We start from the raw sequence: 27,158 nt of genomic DNA on the forward strand, positions 1-27,158 counted from the left end.
GCAAATGGGAAACTGAGGACAACAGAGGTGAAGTGACTGGCCTGAGTAACAGAATTAAGATGACGTTGATTTAAGATTATTGTTGATTCATTCATTCCATTTCTGCTTCCAAAAAAAGATTTAAAGGTACTTATTTAAAAAAATGATGTCCTCGGAGTTTTTTCTGTGCTCCAGCCACGGTAAACCTTCCCTCTCTTGCCTCTGGGCCTTTGCATGTACTTCTCCTCTCACCTGGAACAACGTTCCCTTTTCTGATTCCTCCTTGTCCCTTGGGCTTCTGTCTAGACATCACTTCCTCCGGAAAGCCTTCCTTGACGCTCCCTCCTTCCCTAAGCCCTAAGTCTGCATTGAAGGCCCTTCCTGTGTGTTTCCAGGGAACCTTGTTTTTCCCGTCAGTGCAGAGCCCCTTCCCCACTTTTTTCAAGTTGCTTATTATTCTCTCTTTCCTGAGTTACTTCTCGTGAGGGCAGATCTGTGTCCACCTTGTTCACAGGTATAGCTTTAGCAGGGAGCATCCTCTTGGCACAAAAAGTTCAGGCAGTAATTTTTTTTTCTTGAATGACTGACTAATTGAATTATTGGGTGAAAATAAAGACTATATACATATATAATATTTAGAAAATATAAATCTATATATATATATTTTTAAAGTTTTTAATTTTATTTATTTATTTATGGCTGTGTTGGGTCTTCGTTTCTGTGCGAGGGCTTTCTCCAGTTGTGGCAAGTGGGGGCCACTCTTCATCGCGGTGCGCGGGCCTCTCACTATCGCAGCCTCTCTTGTTGCGGAGCACAGGCTCCAGACGCGCAGGCTCAGTAATTGTGGCTCACGGGCCTAGTTGCTCCGTGGCATGTGGGATCTTCCCAGACCAGGGCTCGAACCCGTGTGCCCTGCATTGGCAGGCCGATTCTCAACCACTGCGCCACCAGGGAAGCCCTAAATCTATATTTTTAATTGAAGTATAGTTCATTTACAATATTATATTAGTTGCAGGTGTACAACATAGTGAGTCAATATTTTTATAGATTATACTCCATTTAAAGTTATTATAAAATAATGACTATATTTCCCTGTGCTGTACAATATGTCCGTGTTGCTTATTTATTTTATACATAATAGTTTGTGCCTCTTAATCCCTACCCCTATCCTGCCCCTCCCCCTTTCCCTCTCCCCACTGGTAACCACTAATTTGTTCTCTATATCTGTGAGTCTGTTTCTCTTTTGTTGTATTATTTCATTTGTTTTATTTTTTAGATTCCACATATAAGTGATAACATACAGTATTTGTCTTCCCTTGATAAAGTCTATATTTTGAGGAAAAGAAAAGATAATTCTATCAGAAGTTTGAGCTAAAATAGTTTGAGTAGTTTGAACATCATATTTGGCTCTGAGCTTCCTGGCAGCCAAGGCAAAATGGAAATATGATAAGTTATATGATTCTCATTGTTCCAGGAAAGTAAGCTTTCTTTTTCAGTTTTAAGTTCAAAAAGAAACTGATCACCCCGTAAGGAACACTGACTGTTGTAACAGGCAGCATCTTCAACAACAATTCCAAAAGTGGTATCGTCCCCATAGTGGGATGAATAAGGCCTTCACACTCATTTGCAGCCAGGAGACGGTGTTCGTTCAGGAAGCAGAAATGACATAGTCCATCCCAGTAATCCGTGGCCTGCTGGGCTCACTGGACACGTGGGCAGTGAGGACCCAGCATCATAATAACAGCTAACACAGGTGTCAGGCCCTGTTTGAAGCGCTTTACAAGGATGATCTCACTTAATCTTCACAACAACCTCATGAGGATGGGTCCTATTTTTATTATCTTTGTTTTACAGATGAGGAGATGGGACAGAGAAGTTAACAAATGTCCCTGTGGTCACATAGCTAGGAGTGGCAGAGCCGGGATGTAAACCCAGGTAGCCAGGCCCCAGGTTCCGGGCTCCAAACCAGGGTCGAGACTAGGGGAAGATGGGAAGACGAGTGAGGTGCTCCCCAAATTCAAAGGGGTCCCCAAAACCTCAGTAATCAGCATAAATAATATTTTAGTGCAATAGTTTGAAACTATTAAAATTAATCTCAAAAAATCCGCGATGAACAAAAAAAATTTGAAAAGATGGGATCTGCTCTTGCACTTGCCATGCTCACCTCACTGGCACCTCCCCACCCGGCTCTCCTCCAACCTGCTCTCTGCTACTCTCTGCCCAGTGCAGTTCTTAGGATCCCTTAGGAGTTAGGGATTTGGAGTCAGACGGAGTCCCCTGGATACCCATTGGGCTGCTTGCAAGCTGTGTGACCTCGGGCCAATCACTCAATTTCTGAGCCCCAGTTTCCTCACATGGCAGAGGGCAGTAATAACAGTATTTATAGCACAGGCCCGGGATAGTTTTAAATGTGATAATGACCATAAGACACTTGCACGGTAGTGGAGGCTGCCCCAGGCCACTGCTGTCCGTGAGCTTCTGGGACCCGGAGGTCGTGGGGTGTTTCTCGGCGGGCGGGCACTGCATCTGCTCCATTGTCATTCAGGCTGGTGCGCTCCTCATCCCTTAGGGAGTCTGGTTAGTGAGACCTGCATGGGATCTGCCATGGGACTACCTGGCGACCTCTGGGACCTGGCTGGAAGCAGCTGGCTCGGGGTCAGGCTGCTCCCTGGGTCGTGGTCCCCAAGGAAGTGAGAGGAGGGAGGTGCAGACACTTGATGGGTTCTCATTCCTCTCTCCTCTTCCCAGTTTGAAGCAGGCCCCTACGGATGTGTCCTGCTCACCCTGTCGGCCATCCTGTCCAGGTCCACAGAGCTGTGAGTATCTTCCTCATTCAATTCCGGGAGCCGGGCTTGTCTGTCTGGTTCACTGCTGCCTCCCCAGAGCCCAGGGCAGAGCTGGGCACACAGTGGGTGCGTAGTGAGCATGAATGAATGAAGCAGTGGACTAGGGGCAGTTGGCTGGACAGGGGAGAGAGAACAGTTACATTCTTCGTACATGTGTGTTCAGTGCTACCTTCTCCTCCGTCTCCCCACGTGTGCTGGGGAGTGCACGGGATTCAGATCCAAAAGACCCCCCAAAGAGCTTACAGCCTCCCTGGTGTCCCAGCGGCACTGCAACGGGCGCGTACTTGAGCACACACGTGGACTCCCTTGAGACATGTGCGGGGACATAAGAACTGGGAGATCACTGAGGGCCCTGTGAACTTGCTGTAGGCCAAGGCAGTCCCGAAGGTTTCAAGGTTCGTGTCTAGAGCCAACCCTGAGGAGCTGAGTGTGCCCCGGGGCCTTGGAGGCCGGGGGAGCAGGGAGGCTGGGTCCCCGGCTTGGACTCCATGCATCCTTAATCAAACGCGGCCTCCCGGGCTGCCCGAGAGCTGGAGTTCCGCCATCACCCTCATTCCCTAGGAGCTTTCTAGGCCACTTTTCTGTATTTGTCACCTGGGCATTATGTCACTAGGGAGGGTAGCAGATTAATAGCGCATTAATAGGTTTGTAAATTACAATCGATTGCCCCATCCACTTCCAAGCAGAGCGCAGACCCCAGAGGGCGTGGAGACCTGGGGGAATGAATTTGCACTTTGCAGGGGTGTGTGGTGTTGGGGAAGATTTGGGAACAGCTCTGAGCAGGCGGGCCCTGGGAACTGGGGAGGCGGAAAGAGTAGTCATGGGGAGCCCAGGCTGGGGAGGCCCGGCAGAAGGAGACGCTTGCCCGCCACTCCTGGTCCTGGGCGGGCCCTGTCCGAGTTCCCCGTGGCCTCTGGTGCGGGTGGGAGGAGGAGGGCAGGGGCTCTGCAGCCTCGTGCTGCTAGCCTGCCTGCTGCTCGCTGCTACTGACCTTATTAAATGCATGTGTGTGCACTTTCTAATGGCATTTTTCTTCTAATCCTGCCATAATGATATGATTCATTCCTGGCCGGGCTCACGTGCACGGCGACCGTAAGCCGCCCTGCCTTCTCCCCTGGCCTGGGTTTGCTAATCCCTGGGCTGACGGGTGTGTGGGTGAGACCCTTGAGCTCCCTGAGGGGAAGCTGAGCTCTCAGGAGGGCCAGGCCCTTTCGCAATCCTCTTGGCCTCAGTTTCCCCATCTGTATGGGGGCCCCTTGGCTCTGAGGGTCAAGGTCTCTGTGCTCAGTGTCTCTGCTCTAGGTGCCACGGGGCTTGTCAGCCTGGGGGCCGGGCACCCTGTTCACACGCATGCTCCTTAGGGAGCTGCTCTGGCAGCCCTGCCCATCTGAGGGGCCTTTGGGGCCCCATGTCCAGGCTGTGCTTCACGTTGTCCAGAGCTGGAGCACTGGGGCTGTTTCTGCCGCCTCCCCGCCCCATCCAACCAAGCCACGCAGGGGTCAGTCCCTGCCTAGGTCGTGGCACCTGTGGGGCATCTGTGTCGGGGAGGCTACCTCGCTGGACCTGCACAGCCTCGTGCCCATGGGCCTGAAGTCACAGCGCTGCCATGCCCCTCACCCTCCACCAGTCACAGACACACACGCGCACAGAGACACATGGATACACACACAGACACACACAACACGGTGGGGGTCCCCTCCTTCCCCTTGTCCCCAGAGAGAGTATATAAAGACAGTCTCTCCTGCTTAGGGCCCCCGAGGACCTTCCCTGGGTCCTGGAGGCCAGTGGTTCCGAAGCCTCCCAGGGCAGCTATGGGCAGCCTGGCCTCTGCCTTACAGGAGGACCTGCACAGAGACCTGCTTTAGCGTGGGCCCCGGCAGTGCTTTGGTAGGAGTTGTCTTACTCCTGTGGCCTCCCTTTCCTTCTTCTGAGAAGACAGCTTAGAGGACATTCTCATCGGCAGTAAGAAGGATAGCAACCAGCATCTAGTAAGCTTCCTGTGTGCCAGATCCTTTGCTGGAGCATTTTACATGAGACGCATTTAATCCCCACGGCAACCCTGTTAGGGGTCACTATTGCGATCACCATCACCATCTCTGTCTTTCAAGTGAGGAAACGAGGCTCTGAGAGGCGAGTGACTTGCCCCAAAGTCACACAGCTCAACCCAGGCAGCCTGGTCCCAGACGGGGTTCTCTGGGTTTGCTGTTTAAGGACCTGAACTTGGGAATAAAACAGACTTGGTTTCAGGCCTGACTCCAAACTCCTTTGAGCTTGAGTTTCTTACTCTGTAAAATGAGGATGATAATTCCTGCCTCACAAGATTAAACAAAGAAATACATGTTGTGTGCTTGGCAGGCCTCGGATAGTGGCCGCTGCTGGTCCCATCCTCTCCCAGCTGTGCTCAGGAGCCTCTTGTGCCCCGTGCTGTCCTGTCTTGCCCTCAGTCTTGGCTTGGTGCCTCGTAGTGGAGACATGGCCACAGGGACGTCCTGCAATGGGTGATGGGTCCTCCCTGGTGCCGGGAGACTGCTCTTAGGGGGAAGCCCCAGTTCTGCAAACACAGCTTTAAAACCACAGGACCAGGTGATCCCAAGGGCCTTCCTGCTCTGGGGTCCAGTTTTAGCTTTGCTGAACCCTTTGATACCATTCCAGGGTGATCTGGTGCTACTTTGGGCAGTTGAAAATGTGACCTGGTAGCCCAAAAAAGAGAGCAAGTCTCTCAAATCATATGCTGTTCGGCCAGGAGAAGCGGAGCTGGAGGAGGAGGGGCTGGGAAACGCAGCCGAACACAGTGTGAGTATGTGTGTGTTTGTGGCAGGGCGTGTGTGGACGTGAGATGGGTGAGTCTGAGGGGCTGGTGTGAGATGATGTGGGTTTTGGTGGTTGTGTCTGAGATTGTGCGAAGGGTGACTTGATTGTGTGTGTGCGGGAGTGTGAGTCTGACTGAGCGCGTGGCCGTCCCTCCCTCCTAGCAAGGCTCTGAGACTCATGCCTGAGGCCCAGGGGCAGCTGTCACAACAGAGTCATTGCCTCCTGTCCACGGGCTGTCCCCAGCCCTGGGTGGAGCCAGGGTGAGGGCGCCATGGGCAGACACAAATGCAGCAGAGTGCAGCCTGGACACTTCACCCTCAGAGGCTGAAAGAACAGTGGCAAAGCTGGCCTTTGAGTTTTGCTTACCCCAGGCTGAGTGCAAAGGCTTGAGAAGGTTTCATTATTTTCTGCTTGATTTCAAGCCATCTATTTTCTTTCCTAAGATCTCGAATTGCTTACAGTAAATTTCATACAGGCTTTCATGTTCTCCTAGTTCCCCTGCTTTCCAAACCGCATGGCCCAGAATTTTCCCCAGCGCATTCTCACAAGCCCCAAGGATGCCCAAGGTTCTGGGGTCAAGGCCAGCTCTGAGCCAGGCCCGCACAGCGCAGTGCAGGGGTGGGCCAGCCCCTCGGCCCAGGGGAAGGCTCGGGCGCTGCCCCCCACCGCCACCCCGGGTGACTTAGGCCTGGGCGGTGAGAGGAGACAGCTTGTGAAGAAAACCTTTTCATTCAGTAGACCTTTGGCATTCATTACAGTGGCAACTTTGGATGCCCAAGGGCAATCTTGAAAGTCCAAAATAGGCGGTACTTTGTCATTTGCCGAAGTGATTTTCGAGCAGCACAAGCCAGGCACTGGGGGCGTGGAGAAGCCTCCACACCACGTGGCTCGGTGTTCTTTGTAACCGTCTCCAGCAGAGGGAAAACAACAACAACACAGTGAAATAGCTTTGAACTGAAAGCCAGCTGTGAGTGTTGGTCAGGCGAAGGCAAGTGACAGAAGCACAGTTCTTAGCCAGCGTAAGCAGAAAACAACGCAATTAATTGATTCATATCAAAAGCCCAGGGCTTTGGGAGTGGCTGGATCCAGGAATGCAGACAGTGTCTTTGGTACTTGGTGTCCCCCATTCTGTCTCTTCTCTCTTCTTTCCTCTGTCTCTGTCGTGTTCTCGGGGGAGCCTCCTGCACGGGGGGCTCCAGGGACCCTTTTCTCGGGCTGCCGCTGTTCCTGATGCCTCATGGTGGCCAGGCCCAGGCCGCAGCCACTGTGGGGCAGGTGAGACTCAGGGGCTCCCCCGGAAGGTGGTCAAAACCCCCAGGGACCTACCCCACTGGCTGGGGAAGGGATGGGCTGTATAATCAGGAGCTGGAGGTGTGAGACGTATCAGGGAGCCAAGAGCAGGCCTGAACTCGGGGGTGAGTCAGATCTGGGCCTGATGGAGGCCCCGCAGGCCACTCTCAGAAGTGGAGAGAAGCAGTGACGAAGCCCCAGTCCACCTCAGGGAGGCTGGGCGGGCCAGCGGATGGCAGCGTAAGGGTTCGAGCAGGGGGCTGTTCAGGTCGAGAAGCCCGGGTGTTTGGTGGCCCTAGCCGTGCTGTGCTGGGGGAAGGAAAAGATAGGATACTTGTCAGCGTTCTCCTCCACCCTCCTGCTGCACCCCCTAAACTCTCCCAGCCCAGGATGGGAGGTGCACACAGAACCGCCCAGACCGGGTACCCTGGCTCGATACGGACAACAGCTGCTTTGCAGCCCTGAACGAAGCCTGGCCTTTCTCCCCTGCGTCTTCCAGGTGGGACGCGGGAGACCGGGCAGGATGGTAAATGGCCCTCCCTCCCGACATGCCAGGCTCTTTGGACTATAGCTGAAAAGCAGGAGGAGAGGAACTTTCTCAATGAATTCCAAGTCACCTGTATCCTGGACTCGGATTCTGGTGGAGGCCGTGCTAGTGAGCGCTTTCAGCAGACGTGTCTGAGGAGGCCGAGGTGGTGGGTGGGAGGCAGACCCAAAGGGCTTGCTGGTACCTTTGTCATCGGAAGCAGCACATGCTCCACCCAGACCCCACTTCCTTCGACTGACCTGCCTTCCTCGCCCAGGTTCCTTTTCTGGGAGCCCCCAGCTCCCGTGCAGTGAGCGGAGCTCCATCCTGTAGCTCTCCGGCTGGCTCCCACAACCCGAGGAAGGCGGTTGCTGGAGGCCCAGCCTCAGCTGGAGGCGGAGGAGAGAGGGAGGGGCCCTGGGCCCCTGCAGGTGCACAGCAAACGGGCCCCAAATGGTGTGAGCCTGCCCATACCCAGCCCTGTGGAACGGCCTCCAGAAGCTGGGTCCCAGGCCGTGTTTGAAGGCAGGCAGAAGCAAGTGTCCTGCCCAAGCAGCTGAGGCTGGCCTGGAACAGCCCACCCCAGGCTTTGGGGGCTGCCAACAACCCAAGGGACAGGCCCATAGGCCCGGGACCATCATCCCATTCTGCAGCTGTGGGGACCAAGGTTCTGAGAATTAAGGGCAGGTTGGCGCACAACTGACACCATCACCCGAGTCTCCTGTGCCTGCATCGCCCTTCCTGGGCTACGGGAGAAATGACAGGCGCTGGTCAGCTGTGTCTGCCCACTTAGAGGGAGAATGGGAAACAGGACCCCAGAGAGTCCCAGACCAAACTGATGCTTGTCCGCCGGCTTCACTCTCCACCTCATTTCAGCCAGCATAGTCTGGTCCCAGGCTGCTGAGATGGCAAATCATGGCCCGTGAGTGCCAGTGGGGTGTGGCTGAGGGCAGCGGGTCTGCCCATAGACAGAGCCTGAGGGCTGGATGCACAGAAGGGCGACCAAGCCCAGGCCACGCCGGGGTTAGTGGCAGAGCTGGGAGGGTCTCCTGATGCTCGGTGCATCTAGCACCCCTACCCACTCACCCCAGAGCTATACATACCTCCTTCTTCCACGAAAGGCTTGCTCAGGTGCCCACGTAGAGAGGACAGGCCTCAGGAGGTGGGAGAGGCCATTAACCTTTTTTTTTTTAACATCTTTATTGGAGTATAATTGCTTTACATTGTTGTGTTAGTTGCTGCTATATAACGCCACTAACCTTTTTTTTTTTCAAAGGTGAACATAACTTGATTTAAAAAAATTATTTTTAACATCTTTATTGAAGTATAATTGCTTTACAATGGCGTGTTAGTTTCTGCTCTATAACAAAGTGAATCAGCTATACATATACATATATCCCCATATCTCCTCCCTCCCGCGCCTCCCTCCCACCCTCCCCATCCCACCCAAGCCACTAACCTTTGGAAAGAATCTTTTGTTCCAGGCCAGCTTCAGCCGTTTGGGTGGGAAGCTTGCTTCTGCCTGCCTCCAAACACGGCCTGGGACCCAGCTTCCGGAGGCCATTCCGCAGGGCTGGGTGTGGGCAGGCTCACATCATTTAGGGCCCATTTGCTGTGCACCTGCAGGGTTAGGGCCCAGTTCTGGGCACCATGGGGCCAGACGGACACAACATAACCCAGGCCCTCCAAGTCCTTGCTGCCTGGAGGGGCAGGGCTGGCACCCGAAAAGCAGGGGGTGGGCGCTCTTAGGAAGGGGATGTCTGCAGGGAGATGGGGCACATCTCTCTGGGGCAAGGGAAGTGTCCCTTTGTGGAGGAGGCGACAGTTAGCAGGGCTCTGAGCGTTATGTGGGATAAGGGTTGCGGCAGGCAGCAAGAACGAAGCAGGCGAAGTCTAGCAGAGGGGTTTGCAGGGAAGGGCTCCTCGAGGCACGGTTGGAAGGAAGGTGCTGGCACGGGGAAGAGGACTGGGGGAGGTGAGGTGGAAGGCATTGGGGGAAGGGCTTGGGCATTTCTGCTTTCTCTTCCTTCCTCCAGGCAGGTCCCTCTCTCTCCATCCATGCTCCTTGCCCTGCTTCCTGGGTCCCCTTCCTTTTTAGGGCCCGTGCCTGCAGAATGGAAATAATACCCGTGCCCTCTAACCTGTGGAGCTGTCTGTGGTTTGCAAGGCCTTTTTATGGCCTCAGCCCTTATTGCAAGGACTCTTTGAGGTGGCTATTGTTATCCCCATCAGGGGATGACACACCCAAGGCTCAGAGGTAGAAAGCAATTTGCCAAAGGTCACACAGCGCAGGTGGCAGAGGGGGCCTGACACCCAGGTATTCTGACTCATTGTCCATTCCCTGTCGACGTTCCTGAGAAAACAGTCAATATCTGCCACATCCAAATCCTTTTCAGATATTCATGGCCACAGTTCAATCGCTGGGAGTGGAGACTCCATTTATTCTGGGTTTTTGGCCATGATACGAATAGTGGAGGTTGCAGGAATCATGAACTCTCAGTCATTGTTTTGTTGTTGTTGTTGTTGTTGTTGTTATTGCTGGTATTGCAGGAAAAAGGAAGTGACATTTACCAAATGTCAAATGCTTTATATAGTTCATCTCATTCAGTTCTCACAGCAATCTGTAATAGAAGGAGGCGTTTTCATACCCATTTTACAGGTGGGGAAACTGAGGCTCAGAGAGGGGAGCAACCAGTAAGCGGCAGCAGCTGGATTTGAATCCCAGGCTCCCTGACTTCAGAGCCCACGTTCTCTTAGTTGTTCCACAGCTGTCCTTTCACTGTTGATATTGTCCTCGAGAGTCAGTAGAAGTCCCACCAAACAATGGGTGATTGTTTCTGGAGGCTGCTGCAGGTGGCAGGGAGTGCAGTGGAAGGTGCAGCCTCTGGGGGAGGGTCTCCTGGGGGGGACAGGCAGGAGCTGGCCCAGTGGAATGTGGTGGTGCCCCGGGCCTGGTGCCCTAGAGGTCAGGTGGAGGGGAGGTGGCTGGTTGGGTCCTCCCCGGTTAATTACCAACTATTTTAGGCATGATGTTTTAAATATCAGAGTCATGGACCAGGCACACTTGTTCACATCCTGGAAGGTCCCTGGAGACCCCTTGCTCCAGGCCTCTGGTTTTATAAATGAAGACACAGGCTGAGAGCGAGGCATTGACTTGCCCGAAGTCACTCAGCCAAGTCCAGGACTGAGCTGGCCATTGACCCCTCCTCTTGTGGACACTGATTTTAGGTGAGTTTTGGCTGTAGACCAGAACCATATTTCTAGGCCACTTGGACATATTTTCCTTCTTATTCAGAAACTTCTGCACAAAATGCCCAGATTCATATGTTCAGTCGTGTGTTGGGGAGACTTTAGAGGGAAGGGACAAGCTGTGTCCCAGCCGGGGAGGGTGGGGACCAGGAGTGGGGCTTCAGGGCTCAGGGACCTGCCTGGAGCTGGCCGGCCGGGTTGACTATCACGTGTTTCAGGCCGCCCTAGACAGTGTGATGTTGGTGCCAGGGACACAGTCCCTGACTCTGTGTGCCCACAAGTCCCTTCTCCTTTCTGGGCCTCAGTTTCCCCATCAGTAGAACAGGGATGGCCGCTCTTGCCCGCTGACCTCACAAGACTTTAGGGAGGACAGTGTCCCTGAAAGCGTCTGAGACCGCAGACTCTGCGGATCCAAGGCTCTGGTGCTGTAAGCTGCTCAGCGGCAGAACCTCTGCCCCTCAGAGCCCTGTGCCAGAGGGCGGGCTGGACAGAGGCAGTGGAGTTCTAGGACCGGCTTCAGCCTGAATGTGGGCTGACACCTGTCACTAGCCCTGGGCCAGCTATGTCCTTTCTCTAGCCATCCATTCTCCCATCTGCAAAATGCTGGGCCCCGGAGGTTCTGCCAGCCCTGATGTCCTCTTTGTTCCGTTTCTTGGTGCAGTGCAGTGTCTCTGGGACCTTCCGATGGGGGCAGAGCTGGGAGAAGCCGTCCTTGCTGGCATCCTGGGCAGAGCCCCTTCCTCTGTCAGTGGGTGGACTGGACACCCCCAGGGTCAGGCCATCACCCCAGACCATTGGTCCAGGTTCTGGCCCTTGGCTTCCAGAATGCTGAGGAGGTTGGCGGCAGGGCAGCCATGGCCAAGCCCTTCCTCGTAAGTTTCCATGCCCTGAGCAAGTCCACTCAGGCTCCCCCCACTCTGTGCTTCCTGCAATCTAAAATCCAGGCAAGCTCCTGTTCCCTAAAGTGTTCCCCAGTGCAAGACAGTCTCAGGGGGCAGACTTCATCAGGCCCTGGCTCCCCCTCACCCAGCCTGGTGCCTGGGTCCTCGGGCTATGCAGAACTCTTCTGGGGCCCAGGGTTGTCCAGCTCCCAGGAGGACTGTGGAAGGAATAAGCTGCTCTTTAGACTGGAATGGTCAGTCCCAGGGGAGGGCCCATCACAGCTTGTAGCTCAGAAGCCCAGAAAGTAGGAACCTTAGAGCTCAGGCAGCCCCTCCATGGATTCAGCCCCTGCTCCCAGGACACTGCCTGCCCTTGTGCAAGTCCCTCATGTTGCTGAAGGGGAGACTGAGCCCCAGAGAGGAGAGGTCTGTGGCCACATGGCAAGACAGGGCTAGAACTCTGGTCTGGTGATGGCCCTGCCGTGTGAATCGCCTCCTCTCTGGGGCAGAGCAGAAGCCGCTGTTTCTTTGCTCCAGGACTCCTCACACTCAGCTCTCCAGGGATTTCCCCTAGAGCGAGGTCTGGGCATCTAGATTTGCCAAAGTTGTAAATCTCTTAAGCCATAAGCCGCTCCTTGGCGTCTCCCAAATGCCCTAGTATGAAATACAGATGTTCCTCCTTTTTAAGATCTGAGCCTACTTCTGAATTTCCCATCGTGTTTGCACCTAAGGATGCAATTACCATTTCCTCCTATTGTCCTTTCTGCCCGTCCCTCTGTTCTCATCTGACGCAGGCCCTCAAACCCGCTGGGTGAACACGAGGCTGTGAGAAGATCAGACTGCTTCTGAAAGCTTCGGGGTGGCTTGGGGCCAACGATCCTTATCAGTCCACCCAGGGCTCCTCGGAGGCTATTTTCTTCCCTTCAGAAGATGCCGGTATATATGCCGCAGGGAGCGTTTCCATCAATTCTTCTGCCCAAGCCAGTGCCAGCCACACGCCGGCCTCGTCCATTTGTCCCCCGTCCCCCCAGCCGGCCCCTTCTCAGGCCCGCTGGGTCGTTTCTGGCAGGCCAGCCTCCAAGGCCCTTCCTGAGGACCCCCGGCCTCCGTGGTTCTCGGCTGGGCCCTGCAGTGTCAACCCAGCCCGTCTTCTCGTGTGGACCACAAACCGTCCCTGTTCGGCCACAGTTAGTAAAATCCACAAGAAAGCATTTCTCCTATGGAGTCATGGAGCTTGAGTTTCTAAGGTCGTTTGGATGTCGTTTGCATGTTTTAGGTTTGTGGACTTATGGCAGATTTAGATTTAAAGCATAAAAGTGAGACCAGATTTTTCTTCTCTTCCACTAAAAGGGAAAACAAACGTCATGATTGCTTGCCTCTTCCTACCTCTGGACCACCCCTCGGCGCTCTCTTTGGGGTGCGGATGTAGGGGGCAGGCTAGGCCACAGAACGTGCTGGGTGGGCAGCAGTGGGGGAGCCAGCTCCCTAGCCTCACATCACCCCCCTGGCATTACCTCTCTGGGCTTCTTTCCACGTCTATAAAATAAAGTAATTCCTACTTCACTGGGTGGCTGGAGGTTTGAAATGCTGTCCTCTGAGTGCGGTCTGTAGGTGGGAGCTCCTTTCCTGTTACCCGTCTGTCCCACGGCTCTGTTCAACAATAACGCTTGGTCTCCCGAGGGATTTACTTTGGGGTAAAAGGAATAATAATGTCCTAATGGTGGGCTTTCTAGACGGTAGGATAGTTTCGAGATTTGGGGGCAGGGGCTTGCCTCCTGGTGCTGACCTCACATGTGACAGGGCCATTGCTGACATGACACTCTGCACCATTCTGGCCCCCAGTAGCATACAGCCCTAGAAATCTCTTTCTTTCAGTTTGGTGGGGTTTCTTTTGGCAAAGGGGCTTTTCACCTTGTGCCTTTAGGGGGACCCCATTCTGAAGGTGGAGCCACAGAGGTGATCCAGGGTGGGGGGAGCACACGCCTTGGAGACTGGCAGCTAGGTCCCCCGCCAGCTCCATCGCCCACAAGCTGAGTGCCCTGGGCACGTCAATTCTTCTCTGAGCCTTGGTTTTTCTCTCAGGGTTTAGGGAATAATAGTTGTACTCGGCCTGGTACAGGGTCTATGCCCAGGTGGTGGCAGCTATTGTTTTAGGACTCAAGGAGGCATTAGAGGCCGTTCCTCCTATTTAACCGACTTGCAGACCGAGGACTGGAGATGGCAGGGGATGTCCCAGTCCCCACCCTTAGTAAGCGACAGTTGGAGTGTGAATGCAGGACGTGGATTCCAAACCCAGGGCCCTTTCTGCTGTGGCATGCTTCCATCACGAACCTCTGGTGTCTGCCGAGGGCCTGGTGGCCCTCTGCAGGCCAGAGTGGAAGCCACTACCCAGAGCAGAGCGAGCCCCGGGCTCCAGCCCCAGGGAGGGCACAGAGCACAGAGGCTCAGGTTCCCGCCAAATCCGGAATTCGGGGCCTCAGCCTGGAACCCGAGGGGAGGCCCTGGCCACCCTCGAGGTTTGCCCGGCATCCTGAGTCAGGCAGAGGTGTGCTAACAGCCCTTTCTTCTTGCTCTCCAGTGTCCGCCAGGACTTCGACGTCCCCACCAGCCACCTGATTGGAGCACACGGATACTGCACGCAGGTCAGGGCCGCAGTGGGGCGTGGGGCAGTCAGGCGCTTCTTTCCCTTCCTCTTGCCTTCTGTCTTTGCCCCTGCCAGCACTCCCCAAGCAGCTTTCGTGTTCCGCCTCTGCTGGGCTTCTTCCTCACGGAGACCTAGAAAGGGAACTCAGGTTAACTTCTGTTTCTGGAGTTTGCTGTACCCGCTCTGTGTGCCTGGAGCTGCAGGAGGTGCAAGAGAGGCAGAGCCAGGTGCTGCCCAGCCCGGAGCCCCGGCCTAGGCTGGGAGCCCCAGGTCCAGCTGGGGGGACGATGGCCATGGCACCCTACGTTTGTATAGCACATTGTCTTTATGACGACCCACCCCTCTGCATCTTCACAAAGGGGCCCTCGAGTGGCTTCGTGGAGGGCAGGGGGTCCCTTAGCACAACTGCTTGTCATCGATCCTCCCAGCCACCCGGTGACATGAGGAAAGGGATCTGTTTCAGATCCTTTCAGCGAGTGTCAGGACTGGGAGCCAAATGCTACACCTGACTACTGTCTGAGCCCTTCTCTGCATGGCAAGGCCTCCTGAGTGGCCACCGGGCCACAGTTAAATCTGACCCTCAGTGCATCTGGGGGCGGCGTGTGTAGCACAGACAGGCTGGGCGGAGCTGCTCTGGCTGCTGGGCCCAGCTGAGGACCCAGTTGTCCTAGAGGTCCTGGCTCACTTGTGGCAGTCCTGAAAACATACCTGGGCACCATGCAAGCGCCAGCTTGGGGCCTGTGGTTTGTCCAAGGCACCCAAGGAGATGTGAGGTTGGCTGCTGCCTACCCCCCGGAGAAAGGTTTCAGGCTGAGCGATGGCCAGTGGTGGTCCAGCTCCTGCTCTGGGTGCCTGTCCTCCCCGTGGGAGCTTCCCGACGCACTGTCAGAGAGCAATGTGACCCAGGGGTGGGCCGTTACGCAGCGTACAGAGGATGCAGAACAGAGTCTGGATTCTGGGGCTGGATTCTGAGCTGTGTTGGCAGTTTCACTTGCAGCATGAGCTGGAGTGATTTTCTTCACCTCCCTAAACCTCGATCTCCTCGTTTGTAGAATGAAGCATTTGGACTAGATCGGTGCTTCTTAAACTTTGATGTGCACACGAGTCCCGCAGAGTCTTGCTGAAGAGCCGACTCGCATTCAGTGGGCCCGGGCTAGGGCCTGAGCTTTTGAATTTCTAACAGGCTTCCAGGAAGGGTGATGCTGCTGGGCCATGGACTACACTTTGAGTAGTGAGGAACCAGATGACCGCTAAGCTTTGTCACTGTGTGATTTTGAGTCTAGGGGCAGGGAGCGTCCTGTCACTATTTCTCCCCCATTTTGAGGAGGCTTCCTGCTCTGAGGAAGGTTTTGAAACACACCCCAGATGGGGAGCAGGACCTTTTCTCCCCCTTGAAAACCAGTTGGGAACACTTGAATGTGTCTGAAGAAGGCCATGCCTTTCTTAGGCAGCTGCTGGCCCTGAGGTGCAGTATCTCAGAGCAGACATTTCCTCCAAATTCTTTCTCGTTTCCTCTGCAAGAACACAATGAGGCCCCCTCGGTATCTCCCTCCAATGAGGGCCCCTCTGCGGCCATCAGAGGGACCTCTTTTACTACCTCAGGGGCAGGGATCCTGGTGTTGACGGAGGGATTTATTAACCTGTGCATCCCTCTCATAATTCTGGGGAAAACACTTCTGTGAACTCTGCCCTCCAGAGTTTATGATGGGCAAGGGCTGTTATGGCCATTCCCACGTACCATGGAGGAGATTCCTGCGGGCTGGCCTCACGCACGCGCCAGCCCTGGCAGAAGGAGTTAGACAGAAGCTCCTGCCCCAGCGCTAAGGCTGGGCTGGCGTGTATCCTTCCTTAGCAGGGCAGCGCGTACTTAGCGGTTACCCTCCGTTTTGAATCTTTGGCTGGCCAGGTGGTACCCTGAGGGTAACAAGTGAGGGGAGAGGGAAGGGACACCAGAAAGGGAGCCAGAAAGTGAGGGTGGGAGTCCGGCTCTGTCACTAAGCAGCTGTGTGGCCTGGGCAAATCCTCTCCCAGCTGCGAGCCTGTTTCCGCATTCCTGACAGGAGGTTGGAGCCCTGGATGCTCTGCTTGAGGAAGGGCCCTTGCAGCCAACCCAGTGCCTGAGGCACTGGCTAAAGGAGATGGCCAGAGAGTCAGAGCTCCACAAGTCACCGTCTCCTGGTTCTGGGGTTGGCAGGCTTGCTGGCCTGTCGGGTGCGAGGCATGAGTCGTGCGGCCATGCAGCCAACAGAGGCAGAGACAGAGCGGGAACCCAGGCTGGGGCCCGCCTGCCTTCTCCTCTCTGCCTCTGCTATCCTCTCCTTTCCTTCCCCCCTTGAAGACCCCGCCCTCACTGGTGAAATCCTAATACGGCCTGGAGCTGAGTTATTGGTGTCACCCCATTGTCAGCTTCCTGGTGTTGATAATGCACTCTGGTTATGTAAGATGTTATCGTTGGGGGAAGCTGGGTGAAGGGTGCACAGGAACTCTCTGTACTATTTTTGCAACTTCTTTTGACTCTAAAATTACTTCAAAATCAAAAAGCTTATTAAAAAAATATCCAAGACTTCAAGACCCACCCAAATGCCGCTTCTCCACAAAGCGGCTCTGACTCAGTCATGTGGGCCTGTGTCCGTGTGGGCCACGAGTGCTCTGTGCACACATTGTCATAGCCCCAGTCACATCCTACATTGTGCTTCAGGCGTGCAGGCCCGCACTGGTCCCCCCTCTAGACCCGGACGCCCGAGGTCAGGAGCCACTCTTTCCCTCCAGCGGGACCCGCACCCCCCCCGCCCCCCAGCCAACCCACACACAGGGTCCTGGGCACAGTTGGCGCCCAGTGAATGCTTGTGGAATAAGGATTGATGAGTTCCCAGAGTCACTTTGATGAGCAGAGTTGGCAGCTTCCCTGAAGGCTGTGGGGACGCTGAAGTCGCAGCCCCCTCTGATTTCGGTCTCTCTCCCTCCTTGCTTTCTTCCTTCCTTTTCCGCCCTTTTTCTCTTGTTCCCCATCTCCTTGACAAGCCTTTCCCCTTTCTCTCATCAACAGGAACTTGTCAATCTGCTCCTGACCGGGAAAGCCGTGTCCAATGTTTTCAACGACGTGGTTGAGCTGGATTCCGGGAACGGGAACATCATGCTTCTCAAAGGCATCACCTCGCGCAGCGACGTCGGCCTCCTGTCCCTCTTTGAACACTACAGCGTGTGCCAGGTACCGAGCCCTCGGGCCTCCAGAGACCCAGGAGCCTGGCTCCCTGGGACCAACAGGAGGGAGGGAGGAGAAGGAAAGTTGGCTCCAGTCCCCGGAGCTGGGTCCAGTCTCAGTCACGGAGCGTATGGGAAAACTGCAGCTTCACCGCCATCCAGTACAGGTGTGTAGTTCACTCCCAGAGCCAGCTGATACCATGAAAGGGACTTCTAGGGATTTACAGTATGCTCGTGCATTAGAGTGGCCGCAGTTGTTGTGTGTGTGTGTGTGTGTGTGTGTGTGTGTGAGTGTGTGTTGGCCAAGGGGTCTTCTCCAGGGACAAGGGCCTGAGGTCTTGGGCCTCGTGTTAGTTTCCTAGGGCTGTCTCAACAAAGCACCACAAACTGGGTGGCTTAAAACCACAGCAACGTGTTGTTTCATAGTTCTGGAGCAGAAGTTCTCCTAACAGAAGTCCAAAATCAAGGTGTCGGCAGGGCAACACTCCTCCTCAAACCCACAGGGAGAATAAGCCTGCCTTGTCCCTTCTAGCTTTTGATGTTTTCCAGCAATCCTTGGTGATCCTTGGCTTGTGGCTGCATCACTACAATCTCTGCCTCTGGTGTCACATGGCCATCTTCTCCCTCTGTGTCGCCTTTTCTCATAAGGACGTCAGTCATGTGGATTGCGGGCCCACCCCACCCCGCTAACCTCATCTTAACTCTGCAACAACCCTATTTCCAAATAAGACCACATTCTGAGGTACTGGGGGTTAGAACTTCAACAGATCTTTTGGGGGGGACACAATTCAACCCATAATAGGCCTTACTCAGTCTGTTTGCAAGTGTATTGGTCCCTCTACCTTTTCTCTCACTGTAGCCGGGGTCTTAGAAAGGGCCGGACCCCCAGGTGAAGCTGGGCACGGGGTAGGGTGACAGTATCTGTGGGCAACATGGGCAGGGGACCACTGGGCCCTGTGTTCTTGTCCCAGCCTGCTGCTGAACCTTCTCTGAGCCTCAGTTTTCTTGTCTCCAGGGAAGACATCGTTCTGTGGTTGATTACATGAAAGGGTTGTCCTGAGGGGTAGCAGGAGGTCTTTCTCTGGTGACCGGCCCAGCAGAGATTCTTGGAGGGTCAGGATGAGGCCCCATTCATCTTACATGCCCAGAACCAGGGATGCAGAGACTGACCTAAAGGGATACTCAGAGTATGCTAGGTGGATGGATATGCAGGGCAGTTCAGTTTCATCGTGCCCTTCCTGCATGATCACATGTTTGGGTGTGCTGTCCCATTGAACGCCGTTGTTCAGGTGGCCCCATGCCCAGATTCTGCCTCTGGGTGACACCCCACCCCCACGGACAGGAAGCAGCCTTGTGGGTTCCAAAGACTTGGGGAGAAAAGAGTGACAGTGACTCCTTCTCAGATGTGCTGGTGTCAGGAGGTAGCCCAGGAATGTAGCCACGGGGCCCATGAGAAGCACCAGGAGCCCTGAGCATCAGATCCTGGGTGGGCTCTGAAGGCATTCAGCCCGAAATTCCATGGGCTGAGAGGTAACCTTGCCCGGGCTCGCAGAATCCCCAAGCTTACCATGAGCCCTGGTTTCACTCTCGTGTGGAGGGCATTGGTCAAAATGTAAACTATTTTCCTTTGGTCTGTTGAGGGTAATTGACGGGAACAGCAGTTGGGTGTCATCCTGTCCTTGGAACAAAATGCTGATTGCACAAATTCAGGTCCTACAACGATCCTTGAATCCACATAGACCCACCCGCTCTGCTATTGTTTGCTTGGTCGAAGACTGGGTGTTTTATCTCCCTGCAGCAAGGGATGGTTTGCTCGTCTGCCTTGGGACTGCAACCTCGCTAAAGAAGGACCCCAGGGCCTCCTCTCCTACTCTCCAGAGCTCACTGAAGGCTGGGCCTCTGAAGGAGAAGGCAGAGGCCTGGCAGTTAGACAAAGCACTTTCCTTTCCTGTAACTCCACCCGCTATCCCTTTGGTCACTGAGTTCCTTGGGGTTTTCATGATTAGCCACGTCAGACAGAGAGGGAATCCAAGGAGGTTTAGCCTCCAGGCCCAGACCTGGACCCAGAGCCGGGGCCCCCTCTCAGCCTGGCCTGGTCTTCTTCCACCTGGCAGTACAGACGTGGTCACTGGGGAAGATCTGGTGTTTGGGGCCGCCTGGGCATGGCGTCCACAGCGGGGCTGTTCTGATAAGGCTGAAGCCTTTCTTTCATGTAGACGGCAGAACCAGGCCCGCCTTCACTCACAGCCCATCTCCAGGCTTCTCAGTGCGGCCTCTGGCTGGGAGCCAGGGCTCTGGGGCCCTCACGAGTATGTGTGTGGGAGGGTGATAGGTCCTGCCTATCAGCGAGCTTGTCAGGTGACCCACATTCCGGCTGTGCCCGGGGGAAGCAGAGGCAACTCTGGGCCAAGAAATGCACCCCTGCCGTAAGTAACCAGCCCCCCGCCCCAGCATGGCTGTGTCCTACAGGACCCAATCTGCCATCGGTGACCCACTGGGCTGGCCTTGCCTTGCCCATCTGACTTCCCCCTCACTCCCTCCATCCCAGAGCACAAAGTGAGGATGGGCTTCACTGCAGGCTGCACTGGGAAGACCAGCCCCTCCTGGCTTGTGGTGGCAGTGGTGATGGGGGACTGAGAGGCCAGGGAAGGACAGCAAGGCACAGGGAGTTTAACTTCAGGGCTTCCCCATGACCTGTAGGTCACGTTCATTGCCGCCTTCAGGAAGGGACCTGGGCAGAGGCTGAGCTTGGCAGGGAGAGCTCTGTAAGCACCATCCTCCTCCTCCCATTTGTCCAGCTCTGCAAACAGCACCATTTACCCAGTTACTCAAACCAGGAGCACATTCAATCCATCAAGAGGTCGTGGGGCTCCTTCCCAAAGTTGTTTCTCAAGTCTGTCCACTTTCACCCTTATCCTAGCCACCAGCATCGCTGTTCTGGACACTTGTGATGGCCCAGCTGGCCTCTGGCTCCTGTCCCCACCTCCTTGCAATCCTGTTCCTTCACTGAAGCCAGTGTGATCTTTAAAAGAGTAGATCAGTCACATCATTCCTTTGCTTAACAACCTTCTATGGATTCCCAGTCCTCCGAGATTGTTATGGGCTGAATTGTGCCGTTCCCCCAACTCCCCCGACCCAACATTCATTTGCTGAAGTCCTAGCCCCCAGTACCTTGGAGTGTGACTGTATTTGGAGATAAGGCCATTAAAGAGGTAATTAAGGTAAAAGAAGGTCATATGGTTGGGCCCAAATCCAGCTGACTGGTATCCTTATAAGAAGAGGTTAGGACACAGGCACACATGAAGGGAAGACCACATGAAGACACAGGGAGGAGATGTCCATCTACAAGCCAAGGAGAGGGGCCTCAGAAGAAACCAACCCTGCCGACATCTTGATCTGGGACCTCCAGCCCCCAGAATTGTGAGAAAATAAATTTCTGTTGTTTGAGCTACCCAATCTGTGGAACTTTGTTACTCAGCTCTAGCAAACTAATACAGAGACTACAATCCAGACCTTCCCATGACCTATAAGGCCCTGCATCCTGTCCCTGCTTTTCCCTCCCTTCACGTTTTGACTTCACTGTCACTTCCTAAGGGAAGCCTTTCCTGACTTCATCACTCTATCTAAATAGAGGTCTGCTCTCGTGGTCCCCTGCCCACCTTGTCATCCTCCATCATAGAATGTTAATTCTTTCCTTCACAGGCCTCCTCTTGGTTTTACGTATCCCATTTCATTGCTTTTGAGATGCAAACTTGCCCCACATTTGAACATTTCTGACATTTTGATGCATTATGGCAGTCGATGATGTGTCAGGCCTTAATTGCCAGCCTGCGTCCTTTCTTAGTGATACAAAAAATAATGGTGACTCTGATGGTATCTTAGATTCAGTGAAATGTGGTGCAAATGTGTCTGTGTGATTCTTTGTTTACTACCTCCTCCTCATTCAGCGGCTAACCCCATAAGGACAGGCTGTTCTAGGGTACTTCACCACTGTCCCATTGCCTTACATGGTCCCTGGGACCAAAGTATAACTCACATTGAATGGATGTCATCCTTGGAGATGACAGACTGTCACTCTGCCAGCAATCAAATGTTGGTCCTTTTAAATTAGGGCTTCGAAGCTGGCAGTCCATGGATGGGTTGGGGGCATTCACACACCTCACTCCTGCAAAAGATGTTAAGAATCCAGGTAAAAGTACAAGTTGACCCTTGAGCAGCACAGGCGTTAATCTGTGTATAATTCATAGTCAGTCCTCCATATCCGCCGTTCTTCTGCATCCAAAGATTCAACCAACCATGGACCGTGTAGTACTGTAGTAGTTACTGTTGAAAAATATCCGTGTATAAGTGAACCCACACGGTTCAAACCCACGTTGTTCAAGGGTCACCTTAATCCCTGATTGTGCTGCACGTTCACCCACCAGGAGAGAGGCTTGCTGGAGGAAATGTGCCCACCCACCCTCCTTCCTCGCCCCAGGCCTTTGGTCAGCTACCCCAGAATCCAAAGGAAGTGAATTTCATCTTTGGAAAATGTCACCCAATTGGGAGGGGCTCCTGAATGAGAAAACTCATTTATAAACTCCCCAGGCAGCTTTTTTTGCCCTTAATCTTTTGAATGTTGCTTAAATGGCAAGCTGCCCTTTTTCCCCTCTGCTGGAAAATTCAGGGTGGCTGTTTCTGCAGACGCCTGTTCCTGGTGGGCTGCATGGCTCTTTTTTCCTGCAGTGAATGAGCACTGGCTTCCCAGTCTTCAAGGCTCCCTGTTCGAGGTGATGCCCTCACCAGAAAAGCCTCTTTTAACCTGGAATGGAGGCCAAGTTTGCAGTGGGGTTTAGGCACGTCCAGCCTCATCGTTTAAGACAACTAATTCCACCTCCCCCCCGTTTCCACCAAGGAGCAAGTCACACTTTAATGTTCACAGGGGGCTGGGGTGAGGGCCCAACGGGCCAGGTGGAGGGGGCGGGTGGGGGACTTGGGCAATGAGACAGTGAACACTTTGTGAAGTTCACCCTGCTACCCTCTGTAGGAGGTTCACGAGCAAGCATTTCCCCGGAGCACAGCCCCTTTGTCCGGGACACCCCAGCTCCAGGTGGGCTCTGAGAGGCCTGAGGAAGACTGGCCGGCCACTCGTCTGTGACGGGCCCTGGAGAAAGTATGCCCATCTCCCCACTGGAAAAATAATTCCCATTCTTTCCTTAATCCACAGGCTGCGGCTGTAAATACCTGAGCATGCAAACATCTCCTTGGGGCTGGTGGGGATTAGGCCGAATCAGCCTGGCCCACTGCACGTACAGAAATGAATAAACTAGGGCCCGGGGTGGGGAGTCACAGGTGACAGCGAGAGAGTGCGTCGAGGTCTGGCCACCGAGGGGCAGACCAGCCAGGCATCTGAGCAGGCCTTCGGAGGGCCCGGCCACGCCTCTCTCTTCTGCAGGCGGAACCACAGGAAGGCCCTGATGCTGATTCCGTGCACCTGCCTTCTCCCAACACCCCTCTACCATGGAAGTCCTCTGCTGGGAACTTTCCAGATGACTCCCTCCTCAGAGGGAAGTTCCAGCTCTTTATCCTCCCCTTCCCCTGCTCTTTCCTGATGCCCTGCTTTTTTCCTGAATGTCTCTGGACATTTGTTCTGGCGTCACCCAGAGACTGCTCACCCAGAGGCCCTCCCTCCCTTCCCCCTGTGGCTCCAGCCCCACCTGTCTTCAAGCTAAAGTCCTAGCTCCAGTTCCGCTTCATTCACGAGGACCTTCAGTCGTCAAACATTTGCTTATGTTGACTTATACCCCCTGCTCTGGTCTAAGGGTGTAGTCCGTGCCAGAGGCAGGCATACATGTTTATCGTGGGGCAGAGTGATGCACTGCAGCAGAGGAGGGTGGGTACCTAGTACCTAGTACATAGGACTAGAAGCAGGACATGATGCATGCTCTCTGACTGGGTAATCTGGGCGATGCAGGACCCCGAGGAGAGGAGAGGTGTACGGGTGAACAGTGAACGCACAGGCATGAGGCTTGCCGTGCTGGATTAGTTTGAGGACCGGTGAGAGGTTCTGTGTGGCTATGGCTGGGGAGGGAAGGGTATGGAAGAGCCGATTAGGAGGTCATTGCTTGGGGAGGAGAGGCTGGGCATGGAGAGCTGTCGGAGGCAGGGTGGGCAAGCACCACATACCAGCTGGATGTGGGAGATGAAGGGGGGGCAATGCCCGGCTTTCAGGCCAGGGTATCTCCATGTGACTGTCTGTGGGGCAAAGGCCCTGCGAGCAGTGGGCTGAGCGGGCAGGGACAGCTCTGTGTCAGGGAGCCGTAGACGGGGCCCCAGCCTCACACATGGTCTGGGATCCGCAACGGGGCCTCGCTGAGGTCAGCCCGGGCCTGGGGTTGCACAGAAGATGCTCTGGCCCGCTTCCCTGGGGATGGCGCGTTGTATTAGGTATCTCTGTCTGCTCCCTCTCCCTCGTCCAGGTCGGCTGCTTCCTGAAGACCCCGAGGTTCCCCATCTGGGTGGTGTGCAGTGAGAGCCACTTCAGCGTCCTCTTCAGCCTGCAGCTGGAGCTGCTGCGAGATTGGAGGACCGAGAGGCTCTTTGACCTTTACTACTACGACGGCCTGGCCAACCAGCAGGAGCAGATTCGGCTGACCATCGGTGCGCCACCTCCCCGCCTGCCCTGTCCGTCCCCGGGGGAGCCTCGAGACCAGTCGGGGATGCCGGCCTTAGCACGCCCAGTCAGGGCAGTCAGAGAACAATGCAGACTGGGGGATCAGAGGGCGAGTGTGAGCAGGTCCTCCTGCAGGAGGGGGCCAGAGCTGGGCCTTGAGAAACTGATGGCCTTAAGGATACAAGGTGAGGTTGAGACTACGTAGGAGACAGTATCACGGCAACAAGTTTGGGTTTTATTCTCCAGGCAATGGGGAGCCATGGAAGGTTTTGGAGCAGGGGAGTGATGGGATAAGACATGTTTTTAGGAAGAATTATTCTGGTAGCTGGAAGGGGACAGGAGGATGGGGTGGAGACTGGAGGTGGAAGGCCAGTGAGCAGGGACACCCGTGGTGTCCAGGTCAGAACTGATGGGCAGGAACCAGGGAGGGTCCAAATAAGAAGAGAAGAGGGGCAGGTACCAGAAGAGTCAGGTCCCAGGAGGAGGGTTGTTGGTGCTGACCTCGGGGTGAATGTGGGCCCTGGGCTGATGAGCGTGTGCCTCTCTCTCCCCACTCCCCAGACACCACCCAGACCGTCCCCGAGGACAGAGACAACGACCTCGTTCCTCCCTTGGAGCTCTGCATCAGAACCAAGTGAGTCAGGCCCGTCTCTGGCTTTGGAGCCTTGCCTGAGTGGCTGGGAGGAGCAGTGGTTGGGAGTAGCCTGCAGGAAGGGGGATGGGTTCCTGGATTGTCCCAACTAGGAGGGGTGTGGTGAGGGGCCGGTAGGACCCCTGCAGACTGGAAAGACACAGTACTTGGGGCTTGTCTGTATGTGGCATTTTGTGGTTACCATGGCCCAGGGAGACGTGTGTGATTTGCGAGATGCCGTGTCTTCAGATAGCTCCCTAGAATGCCCCGTGGCAGGGGGTGGGAGGTGAGCTGGTGCCTCTTGAGAGCTCTCCTCCTTCCAGGCAGCAGCTGCCAGATGTGCTGAGTGCTCTTAGGCCCACAGGAGGAAGAACGAGTGAGGTTACCTGGTGGTGGCGGTGGAGCTCGGGTAGGATCAGAAGGCGGGAGGACCCGGCCCAACCAGGGTGTGCTCGGAGGTGGCTTCCTGGAGCAGCGGCCGTCATGCGGGAGGAGCAGCCCCGGTTCTTCTGCGGGTGCGGGTGCGGGTGCAGCCCTCTGAACACTGAGTGGAGGTGCCCCAGAGGCAGTGGGGTTGCCGGCGGGGGTCCTTGGCTCCTCTCACCCAGCCCTCAGTCTTTAAGGGAAGCTGAGGCTCAGGCCAGGGGAGGCGGGTGAATAGGAGTTCTCTGACCAGGCCCAGGGCTGGGGCAGCACCCCGGTGGGCTGGCGGTTGTAGCCCTGGGGAATCACAAAACCTTTGGGTGGTGACTTGGAGGCCTCAGGGCGTAGTGGGAGGGGCAGGCGGGGGGAGGGAGGAGACCTGGATTCCAGTGGGGAAGCATTAGAACTTGCCAGTGTGGTGAGCGTGCGTTCTGGCGTTTGAATCCTGGCCTTGCCGCTTTCTGGCTGGGAGCCATCGGACCTCTCCTGTCTGTACCTCACTTTGTCATCTGTAAAATGGGGGCAATGGCTGTGCCTGGCTCACATGGCTGTTGTGAAGAGTGCCCAGGACATTACCGAGCACTGAGAACCACTCTCGTTAACATTGTCTCAGCTGCTCCTGACTTGCTGTGACCTCGGGCGGAACCTCTGTTTTCCTGTTTGTGAAATGGTGGGGTTTGGGGTGGAGGATATAGGCCGTGGCTGGAGCCCTGCGGCTCGGACCGCCTGAGATCCAGCGGGCTCCCCTGGAGCCTAGGGCCGCTGCCCACCCACGGGCAAGTGAGCCCTTGAATGGAGCCAAAGAGAGAAAGAGGACTCCACATACACAGTCCCCAGGGACTGTGTCCCCAGGGAGGGGACGTGGAGTAGACGTCGTGACATCCTCATTACGCCCCACCCACGCGTCCACCTGCTCATCCGTCCACCTGCCTGCCCACTGGGCCAGGGACAGAGCATTCCTGTGGGGTCACGTGCCGGCGTTTCTTTCATCGGGAGGATTAAAGGCACATGCAGGTCGCTTTCCTTTCATGTACAAAGGGCCACTCATTCAGAGTGATGAGAGAAGGGCTGCATGGGGGAAGGAGGTGACACCGGCCTTGGCACCTTCTGCAGGATGGGGTGGGAGGCCACAGGGCATCCTTCCTGCAGGAGGACCTGCCCAGGAGGGCTCTGGACTGCACCCTGGGCACAGGCTCCACCCCTCTCTGGACCCCTGGGACCCCTCGCTGAAGGCCTGCATCTGTCTCTGTGCCCCTCCCCGGGGTGGCCCACCGCCCCGGACCTCTCCACCTGCCCCCGTCTGGAGTAACTCCTCTTTCCCCAAGAATGCTTCTGCTGCAGGACTCGACTCACCAGGCACCTACCAGGGGCCCGGGGATTGGACTTCTTGGGCTCAGCCCTAATTGGCAAGTGCTTGAGAATGACTTGGGGCTCTGGTCTGTCAGGGAGCTCAGTCCAGAGACATCTGAGTGTGAACGTGGGCCCGGAGCATCTCTTCTTCTTCTGTCAGCTGTCCCTTCTCCCAGAACCTAACCCCTGTCCCCGGGGCCATGTGCCATGAAATGAACCAGTGAAATGACGGCATGTGAAATGATCTGGAGAGGCTGCACACATCAGGGAGCGAGCCCTCGGCTTGGGGCAGGCGGTCCAGGCTGAGTCCCTGACCTGCCCTTGTCTGTCCCTGTTCACTGTCATGGGAGGAGCTTGGGCAAGGCTGAACCTTGGCATCTCCTCCAGCAGTGCTTCCTAGTCCTCGTCACAGATAGCAGATCATCGTACGGGGGCAACACACAGGGTTAGGGACAACTGGCTTGGGGACTCTGCTTGACCCAGACTCTGCCCAGTTCCCTGATGGCTGAGGGGGTCAATGGTCCAGCACGTCTGTATTTGTCTACGGCCACCCACTGGGAAGATTTGCTAGAGCATGATCATCAGGCTTCAGCGGGCATCCCCGCTGGAGGGTGTGGTAAAACACAGATTGCTGGGTCCCACCCCTGGGGCTTCTGGCTCAGTAGGTCTGGGGTG

At 55.3% G+C, this 27,158-nt stretch overlaps 1 protein-coding gene across 1 annotated transcript in view; it reads left to right on the top strand.

Annotated features, from left to right (window-relative positions):
- MINDY4 (MINDY lysine 48 deubiquitinase 4) overlaps positions 1-24,717 on the top strand; it is a 110,246-nt gene extending 85,529 nt beyond the window's left edge. The window contains exons 13-17 of the mRNA XM_061198649.1: positions 2,728-2,795; positions 14,161-14,224; positions 17,273-17,434; positions 23,886-24,066; positions 24,641-24,717. Of these exons, the coding sequence (XP_061054632.1) occupies positions 2,728-2,795; positions 14,161-14,224; positions 17,273-17,434; positions 23,886-24,066; positions 24,641-24,717 (552 nt within the window). The remainder of the gene's footprint in view (positions 1-2,727; positions 2,796-14,160; positions 14,225-17,272; positions 17,435-23,885; positions 24,067-24,640) is intronic.
- Positions 24,718-27,158: the final 2,441 nt, after the last annotated feature.

This window comes from Eubalaena glacialis, chromosome 8 (assembly GCF_028564815.1).
Source record: "Eubalaena glacialis isolate mEubGla1 chromosome 8, mEubGla1.1.hap2.+ XY, whole genome shotgun sequence".
NCBI classification, from domain to species: domain Eukaryota; kingdom Metazoa; phylum Chordata; class Mammalia; order Artiodactyla; family Balaenidae; genus Eubalaena; species Eubalaena glacialis.